At 50.5% G+C, this 27,618-nt stretch overlaps 1 protein-coding gene across 4 annotated transcripts in view; it reads right to left on the reverse strand.

Moving 5' to 3' along the window:
- PLXNA2 (plexin A2) overlaps positions 1 to 27,618 on the reverse strand; it is a 174,304-nt gene that overhangs the window by 12,402 nt on the left and 134,284 nt on the right. For all 4 annotated transcript variants that reach the window (XM_032710524.1, XM_032710522.1, XM_032710523.1 and 1 more), the window contains exons 15-27: positions 24,040 to 24,176; positions 20,818 to 20,985; positions 19,477 to 19,570; positions 17,511 to 17,750; positions 17,180 to 17,323; positions 15,824 to 16,058; positions 14,268 to 14,410; positions 11,804 to 12,072; positions 8,007 to 8,073; positions 7,221 to 7,367; positions 6,664 to 6,823; positions 6,434 to 6,537; positions 1,765 to 1,864 (exon numbers count right to left, since the gene is read on the reverse strand). In XM_032710524.1, coding sequence (XP_032566415.1) covers positions 1,765 to 1,864; positions 6,434 to 6,537; positions 6,664 to 6,823; positions 7,221 to 7,367; positions 8,007 to 8,073; positions 11,804 to 12,072; positions 14,268 to 14,410; positions 15,824 to 16,058; positions 17,180 to 17,323; positions 17,511 to 17,750; positions 19,477 to 19,570; positions 20,818 to 20,985; positions 24,040 to 24,176 — 2,008 coding nt within the window. The remainder of the gene's footprint in view (positions 1 to 1,764; positions 1,865 to 6,433; positions 6,538 to 6,663; positions 6,824 to 7,220; positions 7,368 to 8,006; positions 8,074 to 11,803; positions 12,073 to 14,267; positions 14,411 to 15,823; positions 16,059 to 17,179; positions 17,324 to 17,510; positions 17,751 to 19,476; positions 19,571 to 20,817; positions 20,986 to 24,039; positions 24,177 to 27,618) is intronic.

The following is a 27,618-nucleotide window of genomic DNA, read 5'->3' on the forward strand; positions in this document are numbered from 1 at the left end:
CGGGCACCAACTCCTGCAGCGCCACAGTCTTGTGTTTTGTCCAGTATTTTGCAAATAATAAAACCCTGCCCAGCACAATGAGCACAAAGGGCAGAAGAAACTGCTGGTCTTGTCCTTGAGGCTTTCAGGAGAGCAGCAAGGGCTCAAGCTGAGCATCAACTGCAGAGCCCAAGGCCAGTCCTGCACCCCAGCTGTGCCATCCGTCGGCTGAGCGGGTCCAGCCTCCTGCTGTCCCTCCTGCCCTGAAGGGAAAGGGGAGCTCAACAGGAGGCAGACAACAGTCTTTCCTTTAATTGCTCAGGAACCATGGAGGGATGTGACATATATTTATTTACGTATTTAACTTCCCAAAGAATGTGCCTCCCTGGATCCCATCCACGGCGTCTCCGAGCTGAGACACGAGGCTGAGGAGCCCGGCTGTGCCTTGCTGGATTTTTCCCTCTCACTAAATTTCTTTGTTCTCTGGAAACCTTGTGGATTTTCTCAAGTTTAGCCTTCAATTCACTGCTCAACCTCCTAGTCAAGAGTACGGGGATCAATCATAAATCAGCCGAGGGAAATACTTGAGTCATTACCAAACTAGCTGGATTTTCATCCCTGATTAAGGCTTAGATAAATGAGTACTCCAACTGATATAATTAAGGAGACAGACAAAGGGACAGCTAGGAAAGCATCTAGTAATTCTATTTTTAAACACAGCTCCGTACTGATATATAACAGGGGAAGTAAATAAGTATCTAATTTAAATTCTGTCAGCACAATTAGAAATATTAATCTTAACATGAGCAATGATCGCTCACATTGGTAGTTTGCAAAAGCTTTGCCAGCTGACATAGATCAATGAGCTGTAAGGACTCAGGTTGTGTGACCCAGCCTTGGTTTTTCCATCCCCTGAAGCGTGGGATGTGCTGGACATTCGGGGCATCTACACCACAGAGGGAGAAATGCCTTTTCTCCTGGATTTTACCTAAAGACTGGCCTATTTTTGGCTCCTCAGAACCCTTGCTCAAGGAAAAAAAACCCCAACATTATTTTGGGAGCCATAAACAAGAGGAGGAGACGGGTTTGTCAGGAGACTTTTTGCTTGTAAAACACTCTGCGAAATGAACGATAATGAAAGATCAGCGCACCAAAGATTTTGCCACTGCTGCCTTTTATGGAAGTATATTATTACTATTATTGTGGATTTAGTGTTATAAACGCACACCTGGCACCTCACAGACTCATTTACTCAGGCTGCAGCATCTTCAGGGACCCTCTGGAATGTGCTGAGCCCTGCTATTATGCAAATCCTGAATTCCCAGGTGGGCACATCCAAGTGCTCTGCGTTAAGATTGCTGTTCCCCATTTTGACCCATTAGCAAAGAACTCAGGATCCTCCACTTAGAGAAGGGAAAGGTGAAGGACTCAGGTTTTTCTGTCATGCAGGGGACACAAAGCTCCTTTCCTGCAGTGAGAGCCCCCTGCATCACCCACCCCCTCTGAGACAAACAACTTCCCTGGACTTTCCCAGGACCAACATTCCTAAAGGCTACTCATGTGCCTGGCATTCCCTTCTCCCTCCTCTCAGCTTCTCTGGTCTTTTTGCTGTTCTGCTCACAGATGGAAAAGCCTTTGCAAGGGAACACCAGCAGCCAAGGACATTTTCCTGTTGGGCACCTGGGTGTTCATTTTGGCTCGTGTGGGGCGGTTTTTTTGGGGGAATCTGCTGCTTTTCCCCCCCCTAATTCCTTGCAATACCCGCCATTTCCCATCCCTTCTTACCATATCTGCTGATAGATGTCCGGGATATACTGGCAGAGGCAGGAATATTGTAGGAGGAGGTTTGCTTGGGAACGAGAGCCACGACTGAGCGGTCGGACACCTGGGGAGGTAAAGGAGGAGGAGAAGATCAGTGGGATCCACCCTCCACATTGGGATCACCAGCTGCTGATCCAGCAAATCCCGGGCAGAAGGGTGCCAAGGGTGGGCACAGGGAGCCACCCAGCCCTGGCAGAGCCCCGTGCTGGGTCTGCAGCAGCTCTACAGCCAGAGCCTGAAGGAAAGGGGTGATAAATCAAAGATTTATTTTTTTATTTGAAGATGCTTTTGGTCATTCTGATTTAAGATTATGCTTTATCCAATAAAAATGAGAATCTCAAGAATTGTTGTGATCCAATTAAAGTAACAATGCAGAGGGAATAAAAGGGCTGTAATAACGTTATGGGCCATAAAACATTCCTATTAAACCATTTTTTATTTTAGCAATTTTTACGAACTTTAAAAGTTTGATTTACAGCTGAGCAAGTCATAAAGCCATCTTTCAGGGTATTTAATTGTTATCCCTTTATTGCTCCAGAGAAGGAATTAAACACTGGGAAGTCAAACTATAAATGAACATTAGTGCTAACAAGGTTTTGTTACAGCAGATTTTAGTAGCCATGTTTAATTTTATCCTCCCTATAAATCCAGTAGTCACTGGAAGTTTTCTAACTTATTCCCCTTAATTAAGAATCTGCAGGTTTCCAGGGAATGGGCCTGAGTGGCTTTTAATTTTGAACTTGTGACCTGTCGTGCAGCACAGCAAGGGAGCAGAGAACAGAGTCACCACAGCCTGCCAGGGCCCAGCCAACACACTTTTTAGAGGATCTGCACAAAAGAAATGCCTCTTCCTGCTGGAGGAATTTCTTTTGGGGCTAAATCCTCCATTATTTGCCAGGAGTCCTGTAAGGGACTCAGCACTGACCCTGTGCACGGGATGCTCCAGGTGTTTTTTGCTTCCCCAGCCTCTCCAGGTGTTTGTACAACACCTGCAGCCACAAGGTGAGCTTCACACAGTGCCCTGTGCTGCCTTTCAAGGCCATTCAGATGAAAGGTTTCATGGAAATGTGAGTTATTATTATTGCTGGTGATAGTGGAAATAATACTCACTTGTGGTTCACGGCACAAAAGTGAGATATTTCTAAGAAAAAACCACTCCAAACACCTCCATTATTTCCTTGTCTGCTCCTGCCTCACTTCATGCAGTTTATTAAGTCAATGGAAGAAATGATCAGTGCTGATATTATTTTCTTAGGCCGTTCTTAGCTGCCACTCCAGTTCAGTTCCCCCGGGGAGAAACCCGAGCCCGGGGTGCTCCCACGGAGGAGCGGCTCCATTTCCACCAGGGCTGTGGTTAACTGGGAGAGAGGCATTAAAAATTCCACACATGCACACACACATAAGAGCACTCTCACTCTCTAAATTTTGGGTCGAATGGCTCTTGTCAGCTAAAAAACCACCAGCGTGCAAATTAGCATCAGATGTAACACGCACTCGTTTCCCATCTCGCTCCGCCGCTGCCACACTCCCAGAAAGCCCCAGAGACGCCCCGGGAGCTGGCTGGCTGCTTTACAACTTTATAAATATTCTGATTATTCTACAAGCTGGAAACGTGGTGCACCAAACACCTTAAAGAGAGGAGAAATAAAACCTGGAGCGGGGAGGTGGGAGCCCGGGCTGTGCCAGCGTGGGGCATAGGGACACAGAGCAAGGATTCCAGCTCTGCCACCCTCGGCTCCAGAGTCTCATTTTCCACACAAATCTTCCCTTTGTCCTTCTAATTTTCCCTTTAAAACAGTTTTTTAGCCTCTTGGCCTCTCCAGACTCGGCAGTGGTTGACAGGTATTCATGCTCTGCTGCCTCTGAGTTAACCCTGCGTGAGCCACTGTAAATCATTTAATATTAAATTCAGTGTTTCATTTTTTCTTGAGCGAAACCACACGGGGTGAGACTCTCCCGTGGAGTTTAATAGCCATGAAGCCAAAAGGATATGACACAAATGTAATATAATTCCTTACCACATACAAAAGCTCCAGAGAGTTTAACAAAGAATTACACCTATTTAAGCCATACATCTATTTTTATAAATGAAGAAATAAGCAGCAGGTGTACAATTCACTGCATAATTTTATAAAGTGGTTGAAAAATATTAGAAAGATGAATATTTCTCTTTAAATCCAATTTGGTGTTGTATGCAAAGGCTTCCCGTGAAAAATCCATTTGATCAGTTATTATATTTTCGTCATTCTAATGTAGAAAACAAATGTAATAGTGTCAAATCCAGCAGCCAGGGGTGGAGCTGAGAAACTCTTGGAGTTAAATAACTGCCCTCTGCAGAGCCCTCAGGGCACAGGGAGGAAGGAGGGTGGTTTGGAGCCCTGGAGATGCAGGGAATGGGGCTGAGGAGCGAAGGGATCCCAGGAATCAGGAGCAGGGCAGGGCTGGGAGGTCCAGGGGTGTCCTGGAGCCTCCCAGGTGAGAGCACCTCTCCAAGAGACACACCTGGATGGAAACATGGGCTGTGCATCTCCAACCTCCACGTGCAAACCCAGAGATCCCTTTGCCTTCAGATCAGATTAAAGACAAGACAGCTCTGAATAAAAGATGGGCAGAGCTTTAGAGAGCAAGCTTTCATTTTTTTTTCCCCCAGAAATTTAGAAATCATCTTCACAAGTCCTCTGGAAATCTCCATATATTTTAATGGCTTGAACCACACCTGTTTCATGGGTAACATTCTTGTTAAATGGTGAGACAGCAGCACTTGGAACTCAAATGATTTTATACCCTCTTTAAGCTGTGCCTTTGCCCACGTATTTGTTTTACTGTGTAGTCCTGGAGCATCTGTATTTTTGATACCTAATAAAAACATTTATTGCTCCAACAGAAAAAAGGAAAAAAAAAAACCACAACCTGGTAGGAATAGCAAATATATATATATATATATATATATATATATATATTGCTGTTTGTTTTTGGCAAAAGCCTTGCCTTGACAAGATTTCTGCTGCAGTGAAGAGAAGCTGGCTCCTTTTTAATGAGTGAAACAGCTCAGTTGGGCTGTGCAGAGCTCGGGCCAGAGCAAGAAGACACGTGGCATCTACCTGGTTAGATGTTTGGTAGCAAACTTCTCCTTTCTTCCAGAGCACAGCTGACATTCAAATGGCAGGAAGAGCTGCAGCATCTCGAGTGCTCCAAGGGTTTTGTTTATTTTAAGGGTAAGCTTGTGGCTCAGCTTTTCCCACAGGCACTAAAATGAAAGTGCTCCCTCCCCCAAGCATCCACCACACATCAGACAAGCACAGCTTTCACTTGTGACTTCCTCACGATGACTTTTAAAGATCAAGGCATAATAAAGTCTCGCTGCTTCCCTGCATGTTGGTTAATCCCTTGCAACTGTCAGGTAAAACAGATTTTAGGAACAATGGAATTAATCTGCACAACTCCTGTGACATTTTTACGGCGATCTGTGTTTAAATCCTGGGGGCTGCTCGCCAAAGTTGACCCTCAAGGTTCTCTTTAACATGCACGGTGCATATTTATGCCATTCTCCTGCCTCGCTCCCTGATTACATGGCTCCTGTCAATACTGGCTCCCATTCAACTCACACAGCGTGAGTCAGGCTGATGGACTGGAGATGGTGTATAAACAGGGAAAGATGCCAGATTAAATACTAAACACTTCTGGGGAGGGAGTGATGGACAGGAGTAGGTTACGGGTCCCAATTAATGCAGTTATCCTCTGCTGCAGACAGGCTTTGAGGAAAAGCCTTTGATTCCCTGAAACCAAACCTTCTTCAGCCCCCTCTTTACCTCTTTCACAGTGCAAGGAGCCCTTTCCAACAGGCACTGCCGTGCCCAGAAGTTAAAGATGGCAACAATTCCTTAGGCCACCTCACCCACCCCGTCTGATACACGACTGAGCATCTTCCCTGCCTGGCTTCACTTTATGTGACTTCAGTGACAAACCTCCTGAAACCTGACTTGGGGATTTAAGAGGTTTGATGTCAGGAAGGAGCTCTTGAAATCCCCCTTTTGTTGACCTGGTCTCATCCTGTACCCCCTCCCAGCACTCCCTCGGCCCTCCCTGTGACAGCATTTGAATTATTTGCTCCCTTTCCCTTTTTCACTCCTTGCAAAATGCCCCAAAGTCAACACACAGGAGGAACATGAGTATGAGAGAGAAGCTGCTGCTACAGTTTGTGCTTTGCATCAGACCAGTGGCGTTTGCAAAGCTCTGAGGGAAGGCAGAGACTCCCCCTCCTCCCCTGCTGCACTCCTGGTTGTCTCAGACTCCCCACCCAACGACCTGAGCCCCCCTTGTCACCCCTTCCCTGGCCCCACATGCCCAGCAGTGGCAGCTCAGCCCTCACCACTGCTCCCTCCGTCTCCCTCCCACGGCTGGCAGGTTTAATTTAGCCAATTTTCAACCCTGCTGGTTCCTTTGAGATCCATGTCAAGGTTACTTTCCCACCTAATGCAGAAGCACATTGAACCCTTCTGGTTTATCACACAAACGTGACCTCCCTGTCTGTCTCGGCAGACGAGACGCTTGGGAATCAACGTCCTGCTTTTCTTTCCTTCCTCCTGGCAGCTTTCTGGGAGCTGCTTTCTGTCAGCTGGGGCTGCTTCCCTACCTGATAGTGCATCAAGGTGTTCAGGCGCTTCCAGTCTCCCTCGATCTTGGTGGTGATGTCTTCATCCTGCAGGACCACGCGGGCGATCCGGCCCTGCCGCCACTCTGTGGGAGAGGCAAAAACCAGGCACACACCACGGTCAGAGGGGGGCCAAGCTCTGCAAAACCCACCAAGAATCCCCAGTCAGCCTCTCTGATCACCCCCCTCCTATCAGGGAGGGAAGCTCCTACCCAAATCCATGTCCACAGCCCTTGGTCTTTGGGAATACGGGACGTTTTTGTACACGGCATCGAGGATCTTCTCCTTGACTTGGGTGATGGTGTCACAGTTCAGCACCTTCACGGGGATCTCTGGACTGTTCTCATTATCTGGGTTCACACAGTTTAGGATCTGGAAGAGAAGGAGAAACACACCATGCTCTGAGGGATGAGCACTCAGGAGAAATGTAACCCCGTGTCACAACAGCCTTTTCTCATTAAAAAAACCCCACTGCAGCCCTAACTGCTATTGCATCAAGTATATTTATATCATTATTTTTAAGATGGGAGTCCTGGATGTCCACATTCAATGCCCAAGGGAGATAAAACATTCCCCTCAGACCTGCCTTTCCAAAGGCATGGCTCAGGTTATTTACACCAGAAAATTAGGGATGCACCTGACTTGGACACAGGTTTTTATTGCACTGACAGCACTCAGGCCCCACCGAAGTGTCCCAATCACAAGGTCAGCAGAGCTCACAGGGGAGGGACAGCAGTGATTCCCTGGCAGCTCCTCCAGCATCACTCACCAGAGTCTTGTACTCGATCTGCTGCCGGATGAGCTTGTCCTCACTGAGGGAGTAACGGGCTTCTCCTGTGATGGCATCAATGGGGCCTTTCTCCATCTGCTGCTTGATGGCACAGTAGAGCATGAAGAGTGGCTCTCCAGCACATTCCTGCACGAGAGAGGGACAGAAGAGCTGACACAGAGGTGATGGTGCCTCTCCTCTGGGGCCACTGGCCTGCACATGGGTTTGGCACGTGATTCCTCCCAGTAGAGACATGGTCCCACTCACTCCTCAGCACATGTACAACCCAGGTTTGGCCCCCAGCAGCTCCTGGAGAGGACAGCCAACCCCATGAGCTCCACTGCTCCACGGGTTTGTTGCCTTTGGCAGGGTAAAGCCCTCTTGAATCTATGTGGCTGTAAAAAAACGGAATTTGATATCTTGATGGCGTTGTTCGCTCCCACCAAGCAAATTCTGCAGGGTTTCCAAAACCACAAATTAAGTTAAAAAATATGGAAGCTTGGGAGATGTGAGAATTTCTCCTAAGTATAAAGAGCTGTAAGAGAAACTCCGTAGCATGGGAATAACACCAGGAGAACTGAGGGCTCTGAGGAAGGCTGTGACCATGGAGCAGCAGCCTCAGGTGTTGGCACCTCCAACAAATTTCCACCTCCCCTGCCTTGCTACTACACCTTTTAACTTGGAGTCTGATGGAAGAGTTTCATGCCCAGATCCTGCCCCCCCAGGGATGGCAGGTGGGTGAGACAGCACAGTGACAGGGCGGGTCTGTGCTCCATCCCTCCTTACCTTGAGGAACTTGTGGAGGAGGAAGGCAAACCAGTTTGTCAGCATCTTCTCAGCCACCGACTCGGTCCTGGGGGGAAACCAGGAGGACACACATTACACCCAGAGCCTGGCACAGCTCCGTGGTGCTCAGGACCAGGATTCCAGAGCAGCAGGATGTGGCCAGCACTGTCCCCCCTCCCTGCACGGAGCTGACAGCAGCTTGCCCAGCTGACAGCCCGTGACAGCCCTGATGGGGCTGGTGACAGGGAGTCTGGTGACACTCAGCTCCTTGCACGTGGTGCAAATTACAGCCTGGCTCAGTAAATCACTGGGATTTGCGGCAGTTCCTGGCAATCAGGGACAGCAGAGTGACAATGGCGGGGAAATTGCAGCTTTCTCCCCAGTCCCACCCAGTGTCCTCTCCCCACATTGTGCCCGAGATTATCTCTAATTTAAATACAATGGCTCCTAATGATAGTTTTTAATGCCTGCTCTGCGGGACCCAGAGACTCTCCTTAAAGCACCGCAGTCCCTTTTCCCGGGACAGGATGGCTGTGGGGGTGGCAGGGAGTCTCACAGTCCCCAACCCATGCAGGGAAGAGCTGCTGTGCTGCAGCCTGGCCAGCTGTGAGCAGGACCCTGGCCAGCCTGGCCCAGCACCACCAACCTTCCCCTCAGCCACATCTGACACCAGGATCTGGTCCAAATTCCAGCAAGCAAAGAGGGATGAACCCAATACCCTGCTCTCTGCAGCATCCTTTCCTCTGGGCACCGTGCTCCCTCTGCCCTCACCATGAACCAGGTGACCTCCTCCCTGACCTGGAGGCAGTCACCATCCCACTCCACACCCAATTTCCCCACTCTTCCCCATCAGCCTTGAATTAGGGACTGCCTCTTGCTATTAATCCACACAGCATTCCAAATGCTTGGAATTAAAAACACACACTACAGAAGCACCAGGGCCTGATCCCAAAGCCAAGCAAGATCAAGAATAAAGAGGAGCCAGAGGTTTCAGCAGACAACAACTGACACCAGTCGGCCAACAGACCTGGGGTCACATTATCCATCATCTCTTAGGATGGCAACATCTGCCAGGAATTTGTGAAAATGTCTGCAGGTCCCCAAAGAATTTAAGCCTGAATTGATTAACTGCCTAAAAATTCATGCTACAAATTGACACACACGTTATTCTCCTGTTTGAAATATTTCGGGCACCCAATTAAAGAGGAGAGGCACTAACACACTTCCAAACAGCCACAGAAAAATGGAGAGGCAGTGACACAAACTTAAGAACAGGTGGAAAGCTCAGAAAACAGCACATTCGGGGCTTGATGGTGAATATTAATTTAATAAACCACTTTTTTAATAGAATATTAAATTAAGAATTAGCAAGTCTCACAATTAGCCCTCCCAGTGAAGCAATGCTGTGCCCTGTCCCTGTGGACTGCTCAGGGCCTGACACCAGCTCCATAAAAATAACTGAAATATGGAGTGACAGAGAAGTTGGGGCATATTGCATGGGAGAATGGCATTGCATACTCCATGTCTAGCTGTTTCCTTTTATTTCTTTATCAGAAATACATGATCAGCTGAATGGAACAGCATAAAGAAACACCTCGGAGCATCTCTGTCAAATCCCATTTCTCCTTTACCCTCAAGCACTGAATCTCATCTCAACACAGTCTGACACTGTGAGATATTTGCAGAGCATCAGGGACAGCCAGCAATTGAGTTAATCATCACTGTCCTGCACTGGCTGGGGAAAGGGGCAGCTCAGAAGCTCCACTGCTGCTGGGAACAGCTTTATAGAGCATTCCTGCATCCTCTGCCTTGGAAAAGGGATGGCTGGGTGAGCCATCCCCCAAACTCTGCCTGCCACCCCAAGGCCTGGCCTCTCTTTCTCTCTGCTACACATGGAGGGGTCTGTGAACCCCAAAATCTTCTGCAGGGCTTTGTGCTGCCCCTGGCTGGTGTCGCTCCGCACCATCGCAGGTCTCTGAATGCTGGTAGAGATCTGCTCTAAAACTAAAAAATAAACTCCTGGGGATTAACATGGCAGCAGAGGACCCCTAGACTTGGAGAAAACCCTTCTCACACCAACCACATAACGAAAAGCACAATCCAGAGGCGACTTTCCAAAGGAATCTTTGGATGCCAGCACCCAGCGCCTCGGCCGCTCCGCTGACTTTCTGAGGCACTGGGAAGAAAACAAACCTAAACAAAGCTGAGCTGAGAGAGAACCCAAAAAATAAATATGTATTTTATTAATTTTCCCTGCTCTATCTAGGTCTCCAAACTGCCATGTGCTCTGCTCAGTGCCAGCAACCAGAGCAGCTGTTTGATTTAACGTCAACTTTCTTGCTGTCTCCCGTGAGGGGCAGTCGTGGAAGAAAGAGAGAGGGGAAAAACGAGGAAGAAAGAGGGAAAGAGCTGAGTGTCAGTTATCAACTGCTGCCACCAGAGAGCTCAAAAAATTTTAAAAAGATGTATTTCACTTTGTGGCTGATCACTCCTTATTAAGTCACAGCAAGACATTCTCTGACTGTTGCTTTGTGCATCAACACCCGGGCACAGGGCTGGATCAGGGCTCCAGCCATGGATTTAATGGGATCTGGAGTAAAAGGACAAGGGGTAAAGCTTTTAAACTAAAAGGGGGTGGAATCAGACTAGATATAAAGCAGAAATTTTTATGATGAGGGTGGTGAAAGCCTGGCCCAAATTGCCCAGAGGGGTGGTAGATGCCTCATCCCTGGGAAGACCCCCTGTCAAGTTCCCTGCGAAATGGGTAAACCCTGGCACAGGACAGACAGCCCTGGTTCTTTGCTGGGTAATTCAGGCAGGAGGGGGCTCAGCTCTCATCACCATCCCTGTGTTTTCTGGAGCTCCACGAGCAGTCATTATTGATGGCAGAGGCAGAAGACGCCTTCCCAGCGACTCGTCAAACCACGGGGGAAATTAAGACGGCTTCCCTTCCCCGAGATGAGTTATTGCCTCCGCAAACACAGCCAGATTTAAAGCAATTTCCTGTCAAGTATATTCATTGTGGCTGGAGGAATCCCTGAAATTTTCCTGGAGATGTGAAATCCTCCCCTCCCCTTCATCCTCTCACTCCAGTGCGATTCCAACAGAGCCCCAGGCACAGCCCATGGGCAGCTGTGGCCAAGCCAGGCTCTGCAGCACAGCCAGGGCCCACAGGGACGTGGGACAGGGGTGGCTCATGACATGGAGAATGGGGGGAGCCTTTTACTTGTGGCTGCTCATCTGCCCTACATTAATACACCATTTTTTTCCTCTTTTCTTTCTGCCATTTCCCAGCACAGCCTTGGGTGAGTCGCTTAATCCACTCTGGAGCTCTTTGCCCAGCTGTGGAACACAAATGCTGCTCTCCACCCCGAGAGACCTGGAGGATCCAGTCTGGGACCCTGTTCAGCCATCTGTGAAATCACAGAGAGCTGGAGACAGGTGAGGAAATGTATGGAAGTCCTCCACGCAGAGCTATATTTTCTTTCCAACACCAGCACCCTGCACCCACAGAGCCCTTGGATCACAGAATCATTGAGGTTGGCAAAGACCTCCAAGACCACTGAGTCCAACCTGTGACCAATCCCCACCTTGTCCCCCAGCCCGGAGCATGGAGTGCCACATCCAGTCATTGCTTCAACACCTCCAGGGGTGGTGACTCCACCACCTCCCTGGGCACCCCCTTCCAAAGCTCGACAACCCTTTCCACGAAGAAACTCCTCCCAATGCCCAAAACTCCTTCCGACGCCACCAGCAGCGTGGCTGCGCCAGCCTGGGGGGGCTGTCCCCGACCTCACCTGCGCAGGAGCAGCTTGGGATGGTTCTTGTTTTCCAGGTTCTTCTCGATGAGGTCGGAGAGCAGCTGCTTCAGCACGTCCGTGGCGTACTCCAGCTTGCCCTGCAGCCCCGTCATGATGAGCGAGGCCACGTTGCCGCGGTCGCGCATGGAGAAGCTGCGCTGCAGCTCCAGCGTCCGGATGAAGGTCAGCAGGAAGACTTTGTTGTTGATCAGCTGAGCAAAGAGCTTCAAGGCCTTCTCCACGCTCTGCTGCCCGTTCCCTTGGACCTGCAGTGGAAGGAGAGCGTGTCCATCAGCGAGGGGCTGGAGGGCAGCCCTGCATCACCCTGCCAGCACTCTGGGGGTCAACCATGGAACCAAAGAATGGCTTGCGTAGGGAGGGACCTTAAAGCCCATCTCATTCCAACCCCCTGCCATGGGCAGGAACACCTTCCACCAGATCAGGTTGCTCCAAGCCCTGTCCAGCCTGGCCTTGAACACTTCCAGGGATGGGGAGTCAACAATCTCTCTGGGCAACCTCTTCCAGGGCCTCACCACCCTCACAGGGAACAGTTTCTTCCCAACATCTGATCTAAACCTGCTCTCTTTCAGTTTGAACACATTCCCCCCGTCCTGTGACTCCAGTTCCTGATGCAGAGTCCATCTCCAGCTCCTTCAGATCCTGGAAGGTGCTATGAGGTCTCCTCACAACCTTCTCTTCTCCAGGCTGAGCAGCCCCAACACTCTCAGCCTGTCTCTGTAGGGCAGGTGCTCCAGTCCCCTTAAGCTTTATGCCCTTCTCTGGACTTGCTCCAACAGTTCCATGTCCTCCTTATGTGGGGGCAACAGAACTGTACACAGTAATGTCTAACCCTGGGTGCAAAAGCCAGCACCCCATCTCTCAGAGTCTGAGCATCCCTGAACATGGTCCCTGGTCCATCCTGAGCACACATCACCCTTCCTGTCCTCCCTCAGCACAGCTCCCCTCAATCCTTGCTCTGAGCTGCACTCTCTGCACACCATAAAGCTGCTGCTTTGGGGCTAACGGCCCTATAAATGACACACAGTTCTGCTTGTTCTGCACAAAAAGTGACACTCTTGTAAGTAAATTAAATACTAATTTAGGCTATTGCTTTATTATGGGACAAGTGTAAAAAATTAATTGAGGCTTTCAGCCAGTTGTGGATTCAAGTAATTCATTACAAGTGAAAATGATGAACTACATGAAGCAACTCTTTACCAAACATCTTGGAGACTTATGTATTGGTTTTACTAACGTTACATAATTAAGCAACTGTGTAATTGGCAACACATTTATCACTTCTGCAATTCTGTTTTTCACAAGTAAAACAAAAAGCATTCATATTTGTTTGCTAGAGCATCAGCTTAGTTGGCAATTCAAACAGCAAACAGAATGCATGGAGCTGGAAAACTCAGGGCACAGGAATGGGCTGGGAGAAGCTGGTTCTGTTTTATCAACACCACAGCAACTGCTCGGTGCTGGTGGCCCACTGGAATCTAAATGGAGGCATTAGGGCTGCCTGGAAAAGCAGTGCAGCCCCGTGGAGCAGGAGCAACCACGACTCCTTCCTCCTACATCCAACCCCTGGGCTGTGTGAAGGCAACAGGACTGCAGGATTTACTGGAGCAATCCCAGTCTCTGAGAGGCAGCGCTGAGCCTGGTACCTCTGGGCACCCCATGGGGAGGATGGCAGTCCCATCCCATGGGAAGGATGGCAGTCCTACCCCATGGGAAGGATGGCAGTCCCATCCCACGGGAAGGATGGCAGTCCCATCCCATGGGAAGGATGGCAGTCCTACCCCATGGGAAGGATGGCAGCCCCTTCCTGAGTGGCAGCTGTTTCTCGAAGCACCATCACTTTTTGGGCCCTCTCCCAGGTGAGCAGGGCCCATCTGTGAGGTGACCTGATGGACCCTTGTACGTTCCCAGTTTTTCTGTACCCTCAGTGAAAATCTTTGATCCGTATTTACACATCCTGGTGGAAAAACCAGGGAGATGGAAGTGCTTGCTCAGAGGCCGGAATGCCTGGGCAGGGCATTCTGCTTGCCCTCCTGTGGACACGCCATGGAACAGCAGCAGGATGCTCCAGGCAGGAAGATCCAAGGATGCTCCAGGCACACAGCATTCCCCTGCGCCGTAAGGGGACTAAGGAGGACATTAAAGCACACCCATAACTTTTCTGACATGCTTTGCTGCTGGCCTAGAGCAATATAAAACCCCATAAAATAAAAATAAAGCAAAACCACGGGGGAGAAACCAAAAGGAACCACAGGCAGCGTGGGATGAGATAAAACAGCAGCTCCTGAGCTAAAATGGACTCTGGGCTCACCCCACTGACCTCGGGGGCTCTAGTAAGGTTTGCTATGAAGGCATAAAGGTGCTTCAGGGTTTCCCACTGGCTTCTCTGAGGGCTCAGGGAAACTTGGAAGGGCTGGAGCTGTTACCTCCAGCTGTTTGTTACCTCCAGCTCCCGCAGGACAGGGTGGTCCTCGATGCCAGGGAAAAGGACTCTCATGGCATAAGTCCGATAGTCCAGGTAGGGGATCCCCGAGCGATCCAGGTCACTGGTCAGCTCATTGATGTCCGTCTGCAGCTCTGCAAAAGCTGTTCAAGGAGAGGAGAACAGGACACAGAGAGGTGAACTCTGGGAGCTGAGGCTTACAGGGAGAAGGTTTTGGGGAGGGCTGGCTGCCTGCTCTCCCTGTACCCCATAAATGGGTCAGCTCAGGAGCTGATTCAGAGGAGCCCTGGCCTCGTAGCTCAGGCAGACCCTCATTCTTGGAGGCTCTGTGTCAGCCTGAGAGCAGGAGAGCACACGCTGCACAGAGCAGATGCTGAGAACAAAGATGCTGCTTAATTTGTATGCGGTTCACACCTGTGTGCACACACCTAAAACACCCTGAAAGGCTGCAGAGAGAAATAAGGATCTATTTTCATAACTCGGTGCCTCCCATTCCTTTCTTCTTCTTCCCCTCCTCTATCAACAGTTGCCAAAATAATCAAATCTGATGCAGATCAAATCCAAGCTGCTGCAGGGGTCAGGAAGGAATTTATTTTTCCTCTCATAACATAATATCATGTGTTATACAGCTGTATGTGTCTCCTCGTGTTCCCTCTCCAAAGTGTGACATGCTGGCTCAGTGAAGCCTCTGTACCCCAGCTGGGCTGTGTCATGCCAAAGCTGGATTTCCTCCTCAATATATCTCATTTTTTGCCCTGTGCTTTCAAGGCTATCCTTGAAATCAGCTGAACAAATCCAACACAATATTCTCTACATACAGGGGCCACACTGTGAAATTTGCAGCTTTCTATTTATTTTATTTTGATTCACTGAGCCCATTTCCAGGTGGAAGGGAACAACAGCAGCACCCCCCAAAAAAACACCTTCACCTGGGCTTCACCACAGGGGGGACCAGGCTCAGCTGCCTCCTTGCAAGGGACAGGACTTTTCCATGTGGAAACTTGCAATCAGCAGGTGTGACTGCTCCAAATGACACACAAAATCTCCCAGAAGCAAAAGCCTGAGGAGCTTTTCCTACCCCTCAGCCCAGTTACTGCTCTGGGCTTGTATTTCTAGCCTGGAGGAGGGACTGGACCAGCTTTTCAGCCCTCCTGCCTTGCTTTTGGGATACGTGGTGTTACTTGGGGGTCTGAACCTCCTCTGCACCCTCTCTCTCTGTGTCTTTTTCAAAGCCTCTCACTAAAAAGCCATCAGACAAGGGGACACGCCGTGCTGGGCACCCCGGGGCTCGTGCCGTGCGATCCACGCGATCCAGGCGTGTCACTTAAGCAGGATCAAGCTCTAATCCTATTCTCTGCACATCAGGGAGCAGAGCTGTGTCTGCTGCTGACACACTTGTGGCTGCCCACCCTCCCAGGGCAGGGCAAACCCCGCAGGGGCACACACACCCACCCCGCTCCTGGCTGCAAACTCCGGGGGACTGGGAAAACCGGGAACCCAAGAACGGAGCCGCAGCACCCAGAGTGCAGTACCCGCAGCACCCGGGCAGTACCCACCCTCCTTGCACTCCAGGGCCACCCGGGACTCCAGGTTGTCCATCTGCATCTGCAGCCTCTTGAGGGTGAGGTCGTTCTCGCGGGACTTGCGCTTGTAGGCGATGAGGACGATGATGACGATGATGAGGAGCAGGCTGCCCCCGGCCGCGATGCTGACGATGGCCGGCAGGGTCAGGAGGCTGTCTGAGATGATGCTCACCGAGCCAGGGGAGAAGATGACCCCACCAACACGCACCTACGAAGCACAGCTCAGGTCACCAGCAGAGTCAGGGTGTCACCTGCCCCAAGGCCCCGTCCTTCCCACCCCATGGGCCGTACAGATCCCTGGGGAAGCACTGAACCACCCCTGTTTAAGAATATAAAACTCCAGTTGCCTTCAAACACAGAGGGTGCCGCTTGTGTGAGAATACAGGGAGGCTTCAAGTGATGATAAATGTGCCAGCCCTTCACTATCTGGGCTTTGTTCTTATTATCTGATGGCTCCATTTGACTTTCATTTTATAAGCTTTCAACTCCCTTTTGTAAACCGTGGACACTAGCAACCCACTGATAATTTCACTGACAAGAAACCAGAGTGACTGGAAGGAGAGAGCAGAGAAGGGAAGAGAAAGCCCCACGTGAAAGCTGTGGAGCAAACAGGCTGGAGTTAATGCCAGGACAGGCTTTTCTTGGATGTGCCCCGGCCACAGATGCGAGCAGCTCTCAGCCAGGTTGTGCTTCTGGGAGTCACACTGTGATAATCTGAATATGTTTTGGATGCTGAACTTAAAGGGGAATAAATCACAATTACAATCTCATTTGGGCTCCACTCAAGCACTTCGGCAGCTGCGTGTTTGGTTTGCGAGAGGAGCAGAGGAAGCAGCGATGCCCAAAACCAAAGCAGAGGAAGGCACCGACTGTTCCCCTGGATGAGGTTGTTGATCCAACCACTCCAGTGTTCAGATGTTCCTGGCTTCTGCTGCGGGAAAAGACAAAACCTTTCCATCCACTCAGCAGATAAGGTCTGGCTACATGGGCTGATGAGATCCCTACAGGAGGGAGAACACTGGGAATGGTCTCGTCCTCATCCAGAGGAAGGATGGTACCCGGTGCCAAAGGCACTGCTGGAAAGATCTGTTCCTTCTAGAAGGCTCTGACAGCAGGAAGTGAGTCTCAGGGAAGGACAAAGTTTCTCTGTGCTAATCCACATCAATATTTTAAGCTTCCAATTAGACAGCCATGAAGATCTAAAATCCTCCCAGTCCTTGGACAGGACATTGCATTCAGCATCCAAGCGAGTCAGGGAGCTGGAGGAGGAGCAGAAAGGATGGGAAGGAGGGAGGGAAAGGGATGCTGATGGAGAGTTTGGTCCCTCACCATGACTTTGTGCTGTCCAGTGAGGTTTGGGGGCTCACACAGCAGCTGGGTCTCGGAGACAGTGACAGCACAGGGGGTTTCCCCGATCAGCACGGTGTAGTTGAGCTTGGCTCCTCCCGGGGCAGGTGGGCACAGGTTTCTGCCCTAGGGACAAGCAGAGAGAACACTGACAAAGATACAGCCCATTCCTCCAGTTTCCATCTCATCCTCAGCTTGTGCAAACAACGGCACTCTGCCTGGTGTACCCCATTCTCCAGAGGAAGGATAAAATCCACTATCTGGGATATTTTTCTTCCCATGGCGTGGGCGGGTGGGGGGGGGGTCTCCTTACCTTCAGGATGATGGGGGAGCCCGGCTTCTGCTCCAGCACCCCGGTGGGGCTCAGCATTTCAAACGTGGGGTTGGGGTAGTAGATGAACTTGGTGTCGTTGTAGACCAGCAGGGCCTGCACGTTGTTGAAGATGAACCCGAACTCGTCCGGCCGCTCCACGGCGTCCAGGCCGGGCCGGTACTCGGGGCTGAGGGGGGGAGCGAGGCACAGCAGCACCGTGGAGTTCACCACCTTGCACACCTGAGGGGAAGGGGCTGCTCTGAGAGACACAGCACAGGGAAAACCTGCCCTTGACCTGGACAATGATGCTCTGACTCCCTAAATTCCCTCTGGAAAGTCGCGGGGATTCAGGTTGGGCTGGAAATGTTTAATCCGGGCTCGATGCTCGATGATCTCAGAGGTTTTTTTCCCAACCTTAGTGGTTCTGTGATGTGTTATAACCACGGCTTGGGGTAAGTTGCTTCCCCTCCATCCAGCACGAGGGCACTGGTGCAGGGATGGAGAGTGAGCACAAAAAGAGTGGCTTGCACAGCAGACCTTTCTCCTTTCTCTTTATTCCTTTTTTTGCTTTTCTTTCCAGTTCCATCCCCTCTGGCAATGCTAGCTCACTTCCCTATGAAATTCCATAGGGAGTATCTGCTCCCTGCTACAAATGGGTGGTTAGAGGCAACTCCCAAATGCCAGGGAGGGAAAGGAACGATCATCTGACACTCGTGGGCTGGAGGTAACGTGAAGGTCATCTCCTGCCAGGCTGAGGACACCCACGGCTCCTCCAGCCCTCAGAGCAGGGAGATGGCTGATTTATGGGACTCTTGCCTTGTAAAGCAGCAAGAGCCCAACCATTTGGCCTCCCTCCCTAAGTGGAAGATTTAATTTCACTCGATTTCGTGTCTTCAGAATTATTTTTGTAGCACTATAACTGCAAGTGCTAGCAACGAAATTAGATGTCTTTTTAAAAAGAGCTCAGATGAAAAAGGTCTTGAGGGGGAGAAAAGGAATGGGAAAAGACTGCTAAGTGATTTGCCCTTTCCATGATAATACAGATTCAGTCACAAAGATCACTGCATAGAAACAATATATTTCAGTTTTACTTGATCAAAACAATTTCTGAGGTCCTGGAGGTACAATTCTTACTTGCAGCACACTAGAAGATCTCCTAGGTCCCATTTAGCTGGGGATTCATTCCAGTTTCTCACTCATGGACTGAAAAAATACAGATAGGGGAAGGAGGTGGCGTTCCAGATCAACCCCAAACTCTGCTACCAACTCCTTGCTGTGGGAACATCAGGGTGATAGGAGGCATAGAAGTAACACTCAGCTCACCAAAACAACCAGAGCCTCATGCCCAGGAAGGTTCCCCTCCCTCCTGCCCTCCCTGGGCTGGTACAGGCTCATCAGGCCCAGAGCTGATGCAGCAGGAGGTTTATTTATAGAAGGCGGCCAGGGATAGACTAAACTAAGTTAAACTAAGCAGCCTCAGAGCTCTGGGAAGTGTCAGTGTCCAGCTCTGGGCTTTTCCAGAAAGCACAGGACTAAAATGGGGAGTGTGGAGCAGCTGGGAATGATGGGGACAGCTCCACTTGGACTTCCCATCAGAACGTGCCTGCAGAGCTGAGCTGGGTGCTGGGGCTAGGAGAGATCTCAGGGCTCAGGGGCTCTGACAAAAGGGGGATTTCAGGAAGGTAACAGGTTTATCTGCCCCAAGAGAGAATTTGAGGTGTTGGAGATGATCTAAAATGAAATCCTTCCTTTCTAGCTCTGAAAACTCCTTGGTTACCGTGCTGCCGAGGAAGCAATTTCCCATTTCTGCGTGTCCCCATATTTGGGTAAATTTGGGAAATACCCCCAGGGCAGCTTGTGCCATGGCAAGGCTGGCCCCACAGACAGCACTGGCACCAGTAACCACGTGCCTGCAGCCAGGTGGGGGGGATGCAGGGGATGCACTGTGCTGACAGCACCTACTTACGTTGACAAACTCCTTCCCATTGTACTTGACGCGGATCCTCGGCTCCTGGATCACGTCCAGGTTGGAGCCAGTGACAGTCAGGGGCGTGTGCCCGCTGTGGAGAACAGGGAGACACCTGATTAATGGAGCTGGGGCTGTGCACAGAGCCTGGGCTTGACAGGGAGGATGCTTGTTGAGCTCAGAAAGATGTTTTCTGCAGCCACCTGAGGCACCAGCGGGGATTTATACCCACTCCTGAGTCACTGGGGAGGGGTGTCCCTGGATTTTCTGCTCTCAGCTGCCCCCCTTCCCACCTCAAACACTGCCAGGCAGCGGGATAAAGAACCAAGGAAATCAAAGGAGCTGAGATTAAACACGTAAGACAATAAATTAGTTGTAGTGTTTAATGATTTACACAGCACTGGTTTCCAGGCCCATGATAAATGGCTCGTGCAGTGAAGGAACTGACGTGCACTTGCCTCTGGACTGCAGACACAGCAAGTTGTCACACAGAGCAGGGGAGGGATGGAGAGCCATCAGGGCCACGGGAGATACAACCCCCAGGGCCAGAGTACCCCCTTCTCCTACAGCCAGTGCCCTGAGCAAAGCCTTTCCCTCTCCCTTCACGTGTTAACTGGAGCAGCACAGCCCAGATTCACCCACGGATCCAGCACCTCCACAGCTGCTCCCTCAGACCCCCTCTGTCAGCAGCCCTGACCACCCCATCCAACCCAGCTCCTCCTAAACCAGACACCATCCCAAATTTGGACTGAAGGCAGGCATCTCCAGAACCTCCTGCGAGACACTTACCTCTTTCAAGGGCAATTTTAAAAAAAATAATTGGAATTTGATATGAATAGCTGTGTTACAGCCCTTGTGAGCACAACCATCAAAGTAAAATCACAGGATGAGTGTGGCCCAGGGTTTTTAGCAGTGACAATGTCACGATGATGTGACAGCAGCAGCCACCCCGTTCCCAGCAGTGAATCTGGGCTGACAGTACATTTTGATTAACATCAGCTTTTCCCTTTCTTCGTGGTTGCTGGTTTTGTTTTATTTCAGGACTACAAGAAGGAGCCTTTAATGAGCAATTGTGCCCTTCTGCAGCAGATGGGAGCGATCTTGGCTTTATTTGTGCTCCCAGAATCTGGGTGCAGACTGAGCGCTGGAACTGCCTTGGGAATCACAACTACTATGGGAACTGTGATTTTTGGTAAATGCAACCACCACAGATGCCCAGCCCTGACAAATCCAGGATGCTGGGTGGGATGAGAATTTCCAAACAGGCCCTGAGTGTGTGCTGAGAGAGAAGCCCCAGACAAGGAGAGCTGTTGAGGCCCCACTGTCAGATCCATGCGTTACCTGGCAATGCTCCACTCGGGTTCGATGTGCTGCACCTTGGGATCATCAATGTACTCAAACTGCAAGGTCCTCTCCAGCTGAGCCCTGTCCACACTGACAGAGACCTGAACAGCCCCCAGGCCGTGGGCTGATGGGGCTGACACACAGACTATCTCGCTCGTGGATCGCCTGTGCAAGGGGGAAACGGGGAAATGTTAATGGGTGTTCACGGTGTGGGGGCAGAAAACAACCCTTTGTCCTGTCCTGGGGCAGCTCCTGAGCCATCAGTCAGCCCCACACTGACACCTGTGAGGGGGACAAGCTCCCGAGGCAGGCAGGAGGGTTTCAGTGGCATGGGAGGGAGGCAGGAGGGTTTCAGTGGCACGGGAGGGAGGGAGTGGAGCTCTGCCCACCGCGAGAGCAGCGCAGCCTCCCTGAAATGGCTCTTTGTGCCAAACTGCAGCCTTCCCGCATCCCTCTGAACCCGCTGCCTTCTGCTGGGCGTGTGAAAACAGATGGCTGCTTTTTAAATGGCATGCATAAGCTCACTGAAAAGCCAAATTCTTCCCCCTCCCCACCCCGTCGCACACACGAGGCTCTTGTGAGCGGCATAATGGAGCCGCGCAGCCCCCGCCCGGGAAGGGCGATGCCACGGTCACCGCTGCCTTTGGCTTTGTCTGCCCGTCAGAGCAGGGTGACCTCGGCCTCGGTGCTGCCTGGCTGGACACAACAGACCATCTGCTGCCATCAGAGCCCTGGAGAAGGTCGAGGCAGCAGCGTGGCGAGGCGCTGTCAAAGCACAAAGGCGCCGGTGGGTGGATGGATGGAGAAGGGGAATGAGATCTGAGCATCCAGAACGGAGCTGTAAGGAACTACGTGGCTCCATGGTGAGCCTGGGCATTGATCCTACAAGAAGTGCTGCAGTGACACCCCTGGAAGTGTTCCTGCACAGCCACCCGTGGTTGTCCTTCCTGCCCAAACCTGCCCCTGGCTCACAGAGAAGATTGTGCTGTTCCTGTGGCTCATTTAGTTTTGGGTTCTCCCAGGGAAGAGGGCAGGCAGGTCTGCAGCACCAGCTGACAGCCTGGCACTTAAATCAAAAACTGGCACTCCTGAATGTCCAGTCTTCACCATCCTCACCCTCCCCAGGGGCTGTGCAGCTCACGGAGGTGCCTGAATAGCTGAGTGTCCCTGTTCTGTTTGCAGCAAAGCTCTGCTGTCTGTGCCTGGCAGGGGGATGATGTGTCGTCCCATTTTAGAGCCTTTACACACTTCCTCCCCTCCCTGAGGAGTATGGACACAGCACTCAGCACTGGGCATTTCAGGGGGCATGGAACAGCAGGTACCACAATGTTCCCAGCTCACACCTTGGCACTTCCACCCACCACAACCGAGGGAACAGAAACAACCTCCTAAAAACACCTTAAACAAATTGGACTCGACTGTTTCTGTTGATGCAATTACACATCTACCCCTTCCTGCCCTCCTCCTCCTCCCTCCCTCACACTATTCTCACTCTCCACCTAGGATTAATTTAACCACAAAGGCATCCCTGTGTGAGGAGTGGGTTTCTCCACCTTCCTTGCTGAGTCTCGGAGTGTTTCTATGGATGCCTGTGCAGCTGATGAGATGCCTGCTGCTGCCTGCACTGCTGCTGCCTGCTCTGCTGCCTGCTCTGCTGCCCACACCAGACCCCACCGTGCCTGCTTAGCTCTGGCACGAGATCCAGAGTGACGCATCGCTGCTGGCAGAGCAGCTCCCAGCTCCCTGTGATCAGCTAATTAGCTTTCTGTGCTATTATTATGTCGTCATGGTGAATCTACCCACTCCTCAGATCAGAGAGGGGAGAATGGGGGACGCTGTAATTAGAGGGAATCTTATTAGAAACTGCTTCATCTCATCAGGCTCCCCCACACCCTCGAGTACAATTGAAGTTCATTGCCTCAAAACAGCCCAAGCCAAACAAAGTGCACAGCGTGACCCCACATGAAGGCTGGGGCTGTTCACACACTGCTGCCTGCTTTGTTTAACTTTCTGCTTCCTGCTGTAATTTAGAACATACAGGGAATCCAAAACCCTTTTCCAGGTTTTGCAGGTCAGCATCTGCAGGTTGCCTGAATAAAATCTGGTATTTAAGGGATGATATTCCAGGGCTGATTCTGTTCTTCTGTTGGGGGTAACACCATTCCCTGTGTGTGCATCCGAGGGAGCAATCTGGCATCTTTGTTTGGGAGATGGGAAGAAATATTCATGGATTGGTTACATTGCTTAGCACTTGGAGAATTGATCCACACTGGAAGGTCTCAGCAAATCCAGACCTCCCAAAGCTCTGGGAGGGATACAGCAGAAGCACTAACAACCCAACACCAGATGCTCCCACATCTGAATCTGAACGCCCACAGCTCCTGTTATCAAAAGACCTCTCAAATTCACCTCCAGGGGTCTTTGCTTTGCCAGAAACTCCCTCAGTTCCTCCTGGGAAGCCTGAGTGAAGATCTGACAAACAGAAGAATCCCTTGGGACACCAGGTTCCCACCCAGGCTGTGCCCACTGCCTGCTGCTTTGGGTACCTCGTGGGTCCGGGCAGGGCTGTGTACGTGGGGCACACAGATGTAAACACAGATGTATCTTTTTCTAACTAAGCCCCAAGAAAACCCATTAAACCCTGCAAATGTCAACTCTGTGTTTACACTGCTGGGTAAAAAGCAAATTTGCCATTGATATCCCACTGGAGACTGATGGCTGTGTGAATTCCCTGGCAGAAGGTGTGTGCAGACCCACGCCCTGCTCTATCCAGCAGGACCCCAGCCCTCACTCAGACCATTTTTAGGAGGTCGAGGCACCTACAGCAGTGGCTGCAATAAAAGCAGTGCAAGGTGTTTATCTCTGAAAAGAGAAACCAGGTATTTCTTGTGTTACATTTTCTTCAGACTAACTGGGCTGGGGGCAGGTATTGATGACCAATATAAATATTTTACCACCACAGTGATGTTTGTCTGAAATTTTTGGACTAATTAACACTGCAACAGCATTGAAACCGAACGGTGGGCAGCACTAACACCAATGAATCCCTCCAAGGCTCAGTCAGAATAAGAGAAAAGATGGTTTCATGCAATAAAAGAGGGACTGGGAGCCTTCAGGGGTGGTTTTGCTGTGGCTGCACGTTCAGCTACAGCAGATCCTGGTGGAGCAGGACCAGGAGGTGCAGGCAGGAGCCCACACTGGTCCAGCTCGTCCTCTTACCCGTAGAACTCGCAGGTCTGGTTTCCCAGGAGCACGGACACACGGCTGCCAGCTCCCAGGTGGTGCCCAGAGATGGTCACCATCGTCCCTCCCGACTCGGGCCCACGGCTGGGATTCAGGAAACTCACCACTGGAGTCTGGAGAAAGGAAAGGACAAACTCAGAGCTCCTGCCTGCAGTGAGGGAGCTGTTGTGAAGCACCATCCCTGAGCACCCTCATGCTTTTATGGAAAAGGAAAACAGGGATGTGTCCTGGACATCTGACAAACGTCCTGCTACGTTTTCTAACCCAGCTCTGACAGAGAGAGGTGCCCCAACAAAACAATTGCCAATTCAGCCTTGGCAAAGTTAGGGATTCACCTTCCACTTTGCTCCTAAGCAAAGGCAAGTTGATGGCACTGCAGTTTGAAGAACTAAATATATCCAAGCAAACTGCCACAATGGAGATTTGAACCTGAATATTTGGAGTTTGTCAGCGCGGGAAAGGATAAAAAAAAACCCCACCAGGGTCTGGAGATGGGAAATGCTGCCCAGCTACAACAAAAGGCAGCACCATCAGCTCCAGCTCCATATGAACCACCAGGGATGGAACTGTGGGGGCAGAGCCTGTTTCCCACTGCTGATGGAAAGACATCCTTGGTGGGCAACCTTAGATCCCACTTGGCATTTTACTGGTGAAATTATCACAGCAATGCCACCTCTCACCCTGCCCTGCACCAGGGTGGCTGGTTATACCCTTAATAGAATTGGCAGAGAGCAGGTACCCTTTTATTTCTTTTCAATCAGTGGATATTACCAAATTGTTTTACTAATGCTTTCACATTACCCTCTTTACGACTCATCAGCAAAGCCTGGCAAGCTCCCAGCTCCAATCCCCTGGGATCACCTGCTTGGCAGCTCCACCAGTTGGTCCTGTTTTCCCTACTGTTTTCCCACTGCAACACATGTTTTCTGGGTGTCACAGCATCTGCCAAAGCAGCTCAGACCAAAAGCTTGTTTGACCCTGACTCCTGAATAGATCAGGGAAAAATACACCATCCACCCTGTTGTGGATAATCAGGGAATAATGTTGCAGGAGGGAAAGATTCATCCTTTAACTGCTCCTGGTCAGCTCTTATCCTGCCTGGGGTCAGCAGCTGGAGTTGATGATCCTCGTGGGGCCCTCCCAACTCAGGATATTCCATGATTTCCTCAGTTCATGGCAAAATCAGGCAATAGGAAATAGGAATGGCAATAGCAATGTTCACACTAGGCAGGCTTGGGAGCATTTCACACAGCCCAGAGGACTGATTCCAAAATGCAAAAACCCTCCAAAGGATGCTCAGTGTCTGACTGCCCATCAAAAACCTCCTTCCAAATCAAGCCCAAATCCTGGGAACTGTTCCCAAGGTGATTTGGGAACAAGCTGCCATGCTGTGGACACTCCAGACTGTGAGACCCCACTACCAGCCACCCTCCTCCTCCTCCTCCTCCAGCCCCATCCCTGGGGTCAGATGGCTCGTGGGAGCCCAGGGACAGAAAGGAGCAGTTATTTTACACATCCCTGAGGTCCAGCAGCCCCCCACACACCAGCAGAAAGTGTCCTGGGCAGCACAGCCCTTCTCTGCACTCAAAAATCAATGATAAACACTCCTTGCCTACAAGCATCTGACGTTTCTGGTGTGAGCCTCACCTTGTCTGAGCACTGCAATCCTTGGAAATTCAGAGCATTGCTAAAAATAGAAACTCAGGCTGTAGCTCTGAGTGGTCACTCTTGTAAACAAGGAAAAAAAAAGAAAACAGGAGAGCTGAGAGCCCATCCTAGAGACCTAAAAAGTCCCAAGGGTGGGATGCAGCCGGCATGGGAGGAGGGTCTGAAAGCTGAGTGAGAACTTTCCACCTTCAGCTCATGATTTGGTGATAATTATGACAGATTTACAGCTCCAAGGTTCCTCCTCCCCAGATCAAAGGGGTGTCATTAAGGTGACAGTGTGGCTCCTGCACCATGGCAGGCACCAGATGAGCTCAGGAAGGCACAAACCCTCTCAGGGTCAGCCCAGAGCTCTGCTCTGAGGTACCAATCAATTTTACTGCCAACTTTAACGGCACAAACCAGCTGTAATGGAAGCTGTGGCGGTGCTAAAGAGAAAAATAGAGGCCAGCTAACAAAAGGAAATGATGTGCTGGAAGTTTTAGATGCCTGAGAAAAAAAGGAGCGATATAAAAATCAGCGTGTAAGTGCTGGAAATCAGGAGTAACAATGCAAAGGGATAATGCTCAGCACATGCACCAGGTTGCTGCAAAATACTACTCCAAGATTCATCTCTGCAATTCCCTTCCACTGGTTCCTGGCTGTTATTTAGCACAAAGCTGGTGTCGCATGGGAACGTGCCTTTGGAGAGTGGCAAAGCTGGGACTACACTGGCACTGCCCTGCCATGACCAGGGGGATTTCTGGAATATTCCAGCAAAATGGGGTGATATTTTGCACCCCTGCTGTTGCTGATTAAATGAAATGCCAGGGGAGGGTGTTTGCTATAACGCTGAGAGGGTGGCAGGGCCTGGCCTGATTTATCTCTTAATTAGTTTACAAATTGTGGACAATTGGTAAGTGCTGGCATCTCCCTGCATACAGATTCCACTGAGCACAAAATCAATGGGGCTGGATGAAATGCCCTTTTTAGGCAAAACTGGAGATATGGGAAACTCCAGCTGTGGCTTTTCAGTTTCTGATTTGAAAAGCTGCTAATAAAACAACAGAAAGACCCAGGCCATCACTGGAAGTCCACCAACCCCAAGAGCAGCTCTCCGCTGAGCAGACGGAGAAATCCTGCACTAAACCAGCATCCTGGGAGTGTGGGGGGGAAATCCCTGAATATTTGAATGCAGAATATGAATAATATATAACGCAGAATATATAATATAATGTCCCTTCCATTCCATGGGGAAAAATTAAATCTGTGGACACGGAAAATCAGACATGTTTAGGTGTCGGTTGATTCAGTTTTGAGCAGAAGTTCAGGCCCTGAGCTGCAGAGAGAGAGGCTCTGGTGCTTCTCTCCTGCTGTTGTGTTTCTGTGTTTGTTCAAAAAGGTCTATTGGTGCCTGTACATATGCACACATATGTATAAAAACATCTCCAAAGTAGCAAGAAGCAGCCCCAGATTCACTCCCATTGACTAAGCACCAACTAGAGCAGTTATCACAAGCTTTGAGGCCCTGGCACAGTTTGCCCAGAGAAGCTGTGGCTGCCCATCCCTGGAAGTGCCCAAGGCCAGGTTGGATCAAAGGAGCAACCTGGGCTAGTGGAAGGTGTCCCTGCCCATGGCAGAGGGGTGGAACTGGATCATCTATGAGGTCCTTTCCAACTCCAACCATTCTGTGAGTCTAAAATCACTATTCTGAGGTGCAAACCCGAACCCAAACGCTGCGGGAACCCCAAGCTGAGGTTCATTCTCAGGCCTGTGCCAGCTCTAGATCCTGAAAGCCAGGCTTGTTGACTGAGCTACCAAAAACTGTGCAACACCAGCATTAGAAAAAGATGGCAATTTCGGGATGGTCTTCTGGAGCCCCGTCCATGTGACACAGGCACTGTCAGGGCA

The sequence above is a fragment of the Chiroxiphia lanceolata genome, chromosome 25 (genome assembly GCF_009829145.1).
Source record: "Chiroxiphia lanceolata isolate bChiLan1 chromosome 25, bChiLan1.pri, whole genome shotgun sequence".
Lineage (NCBI taxonomy): Eukaryota > Metazoa > Chordata > Aves > Passeriformes > Pipridae > Chiroxiphia > Chiroxiphia lanceolata.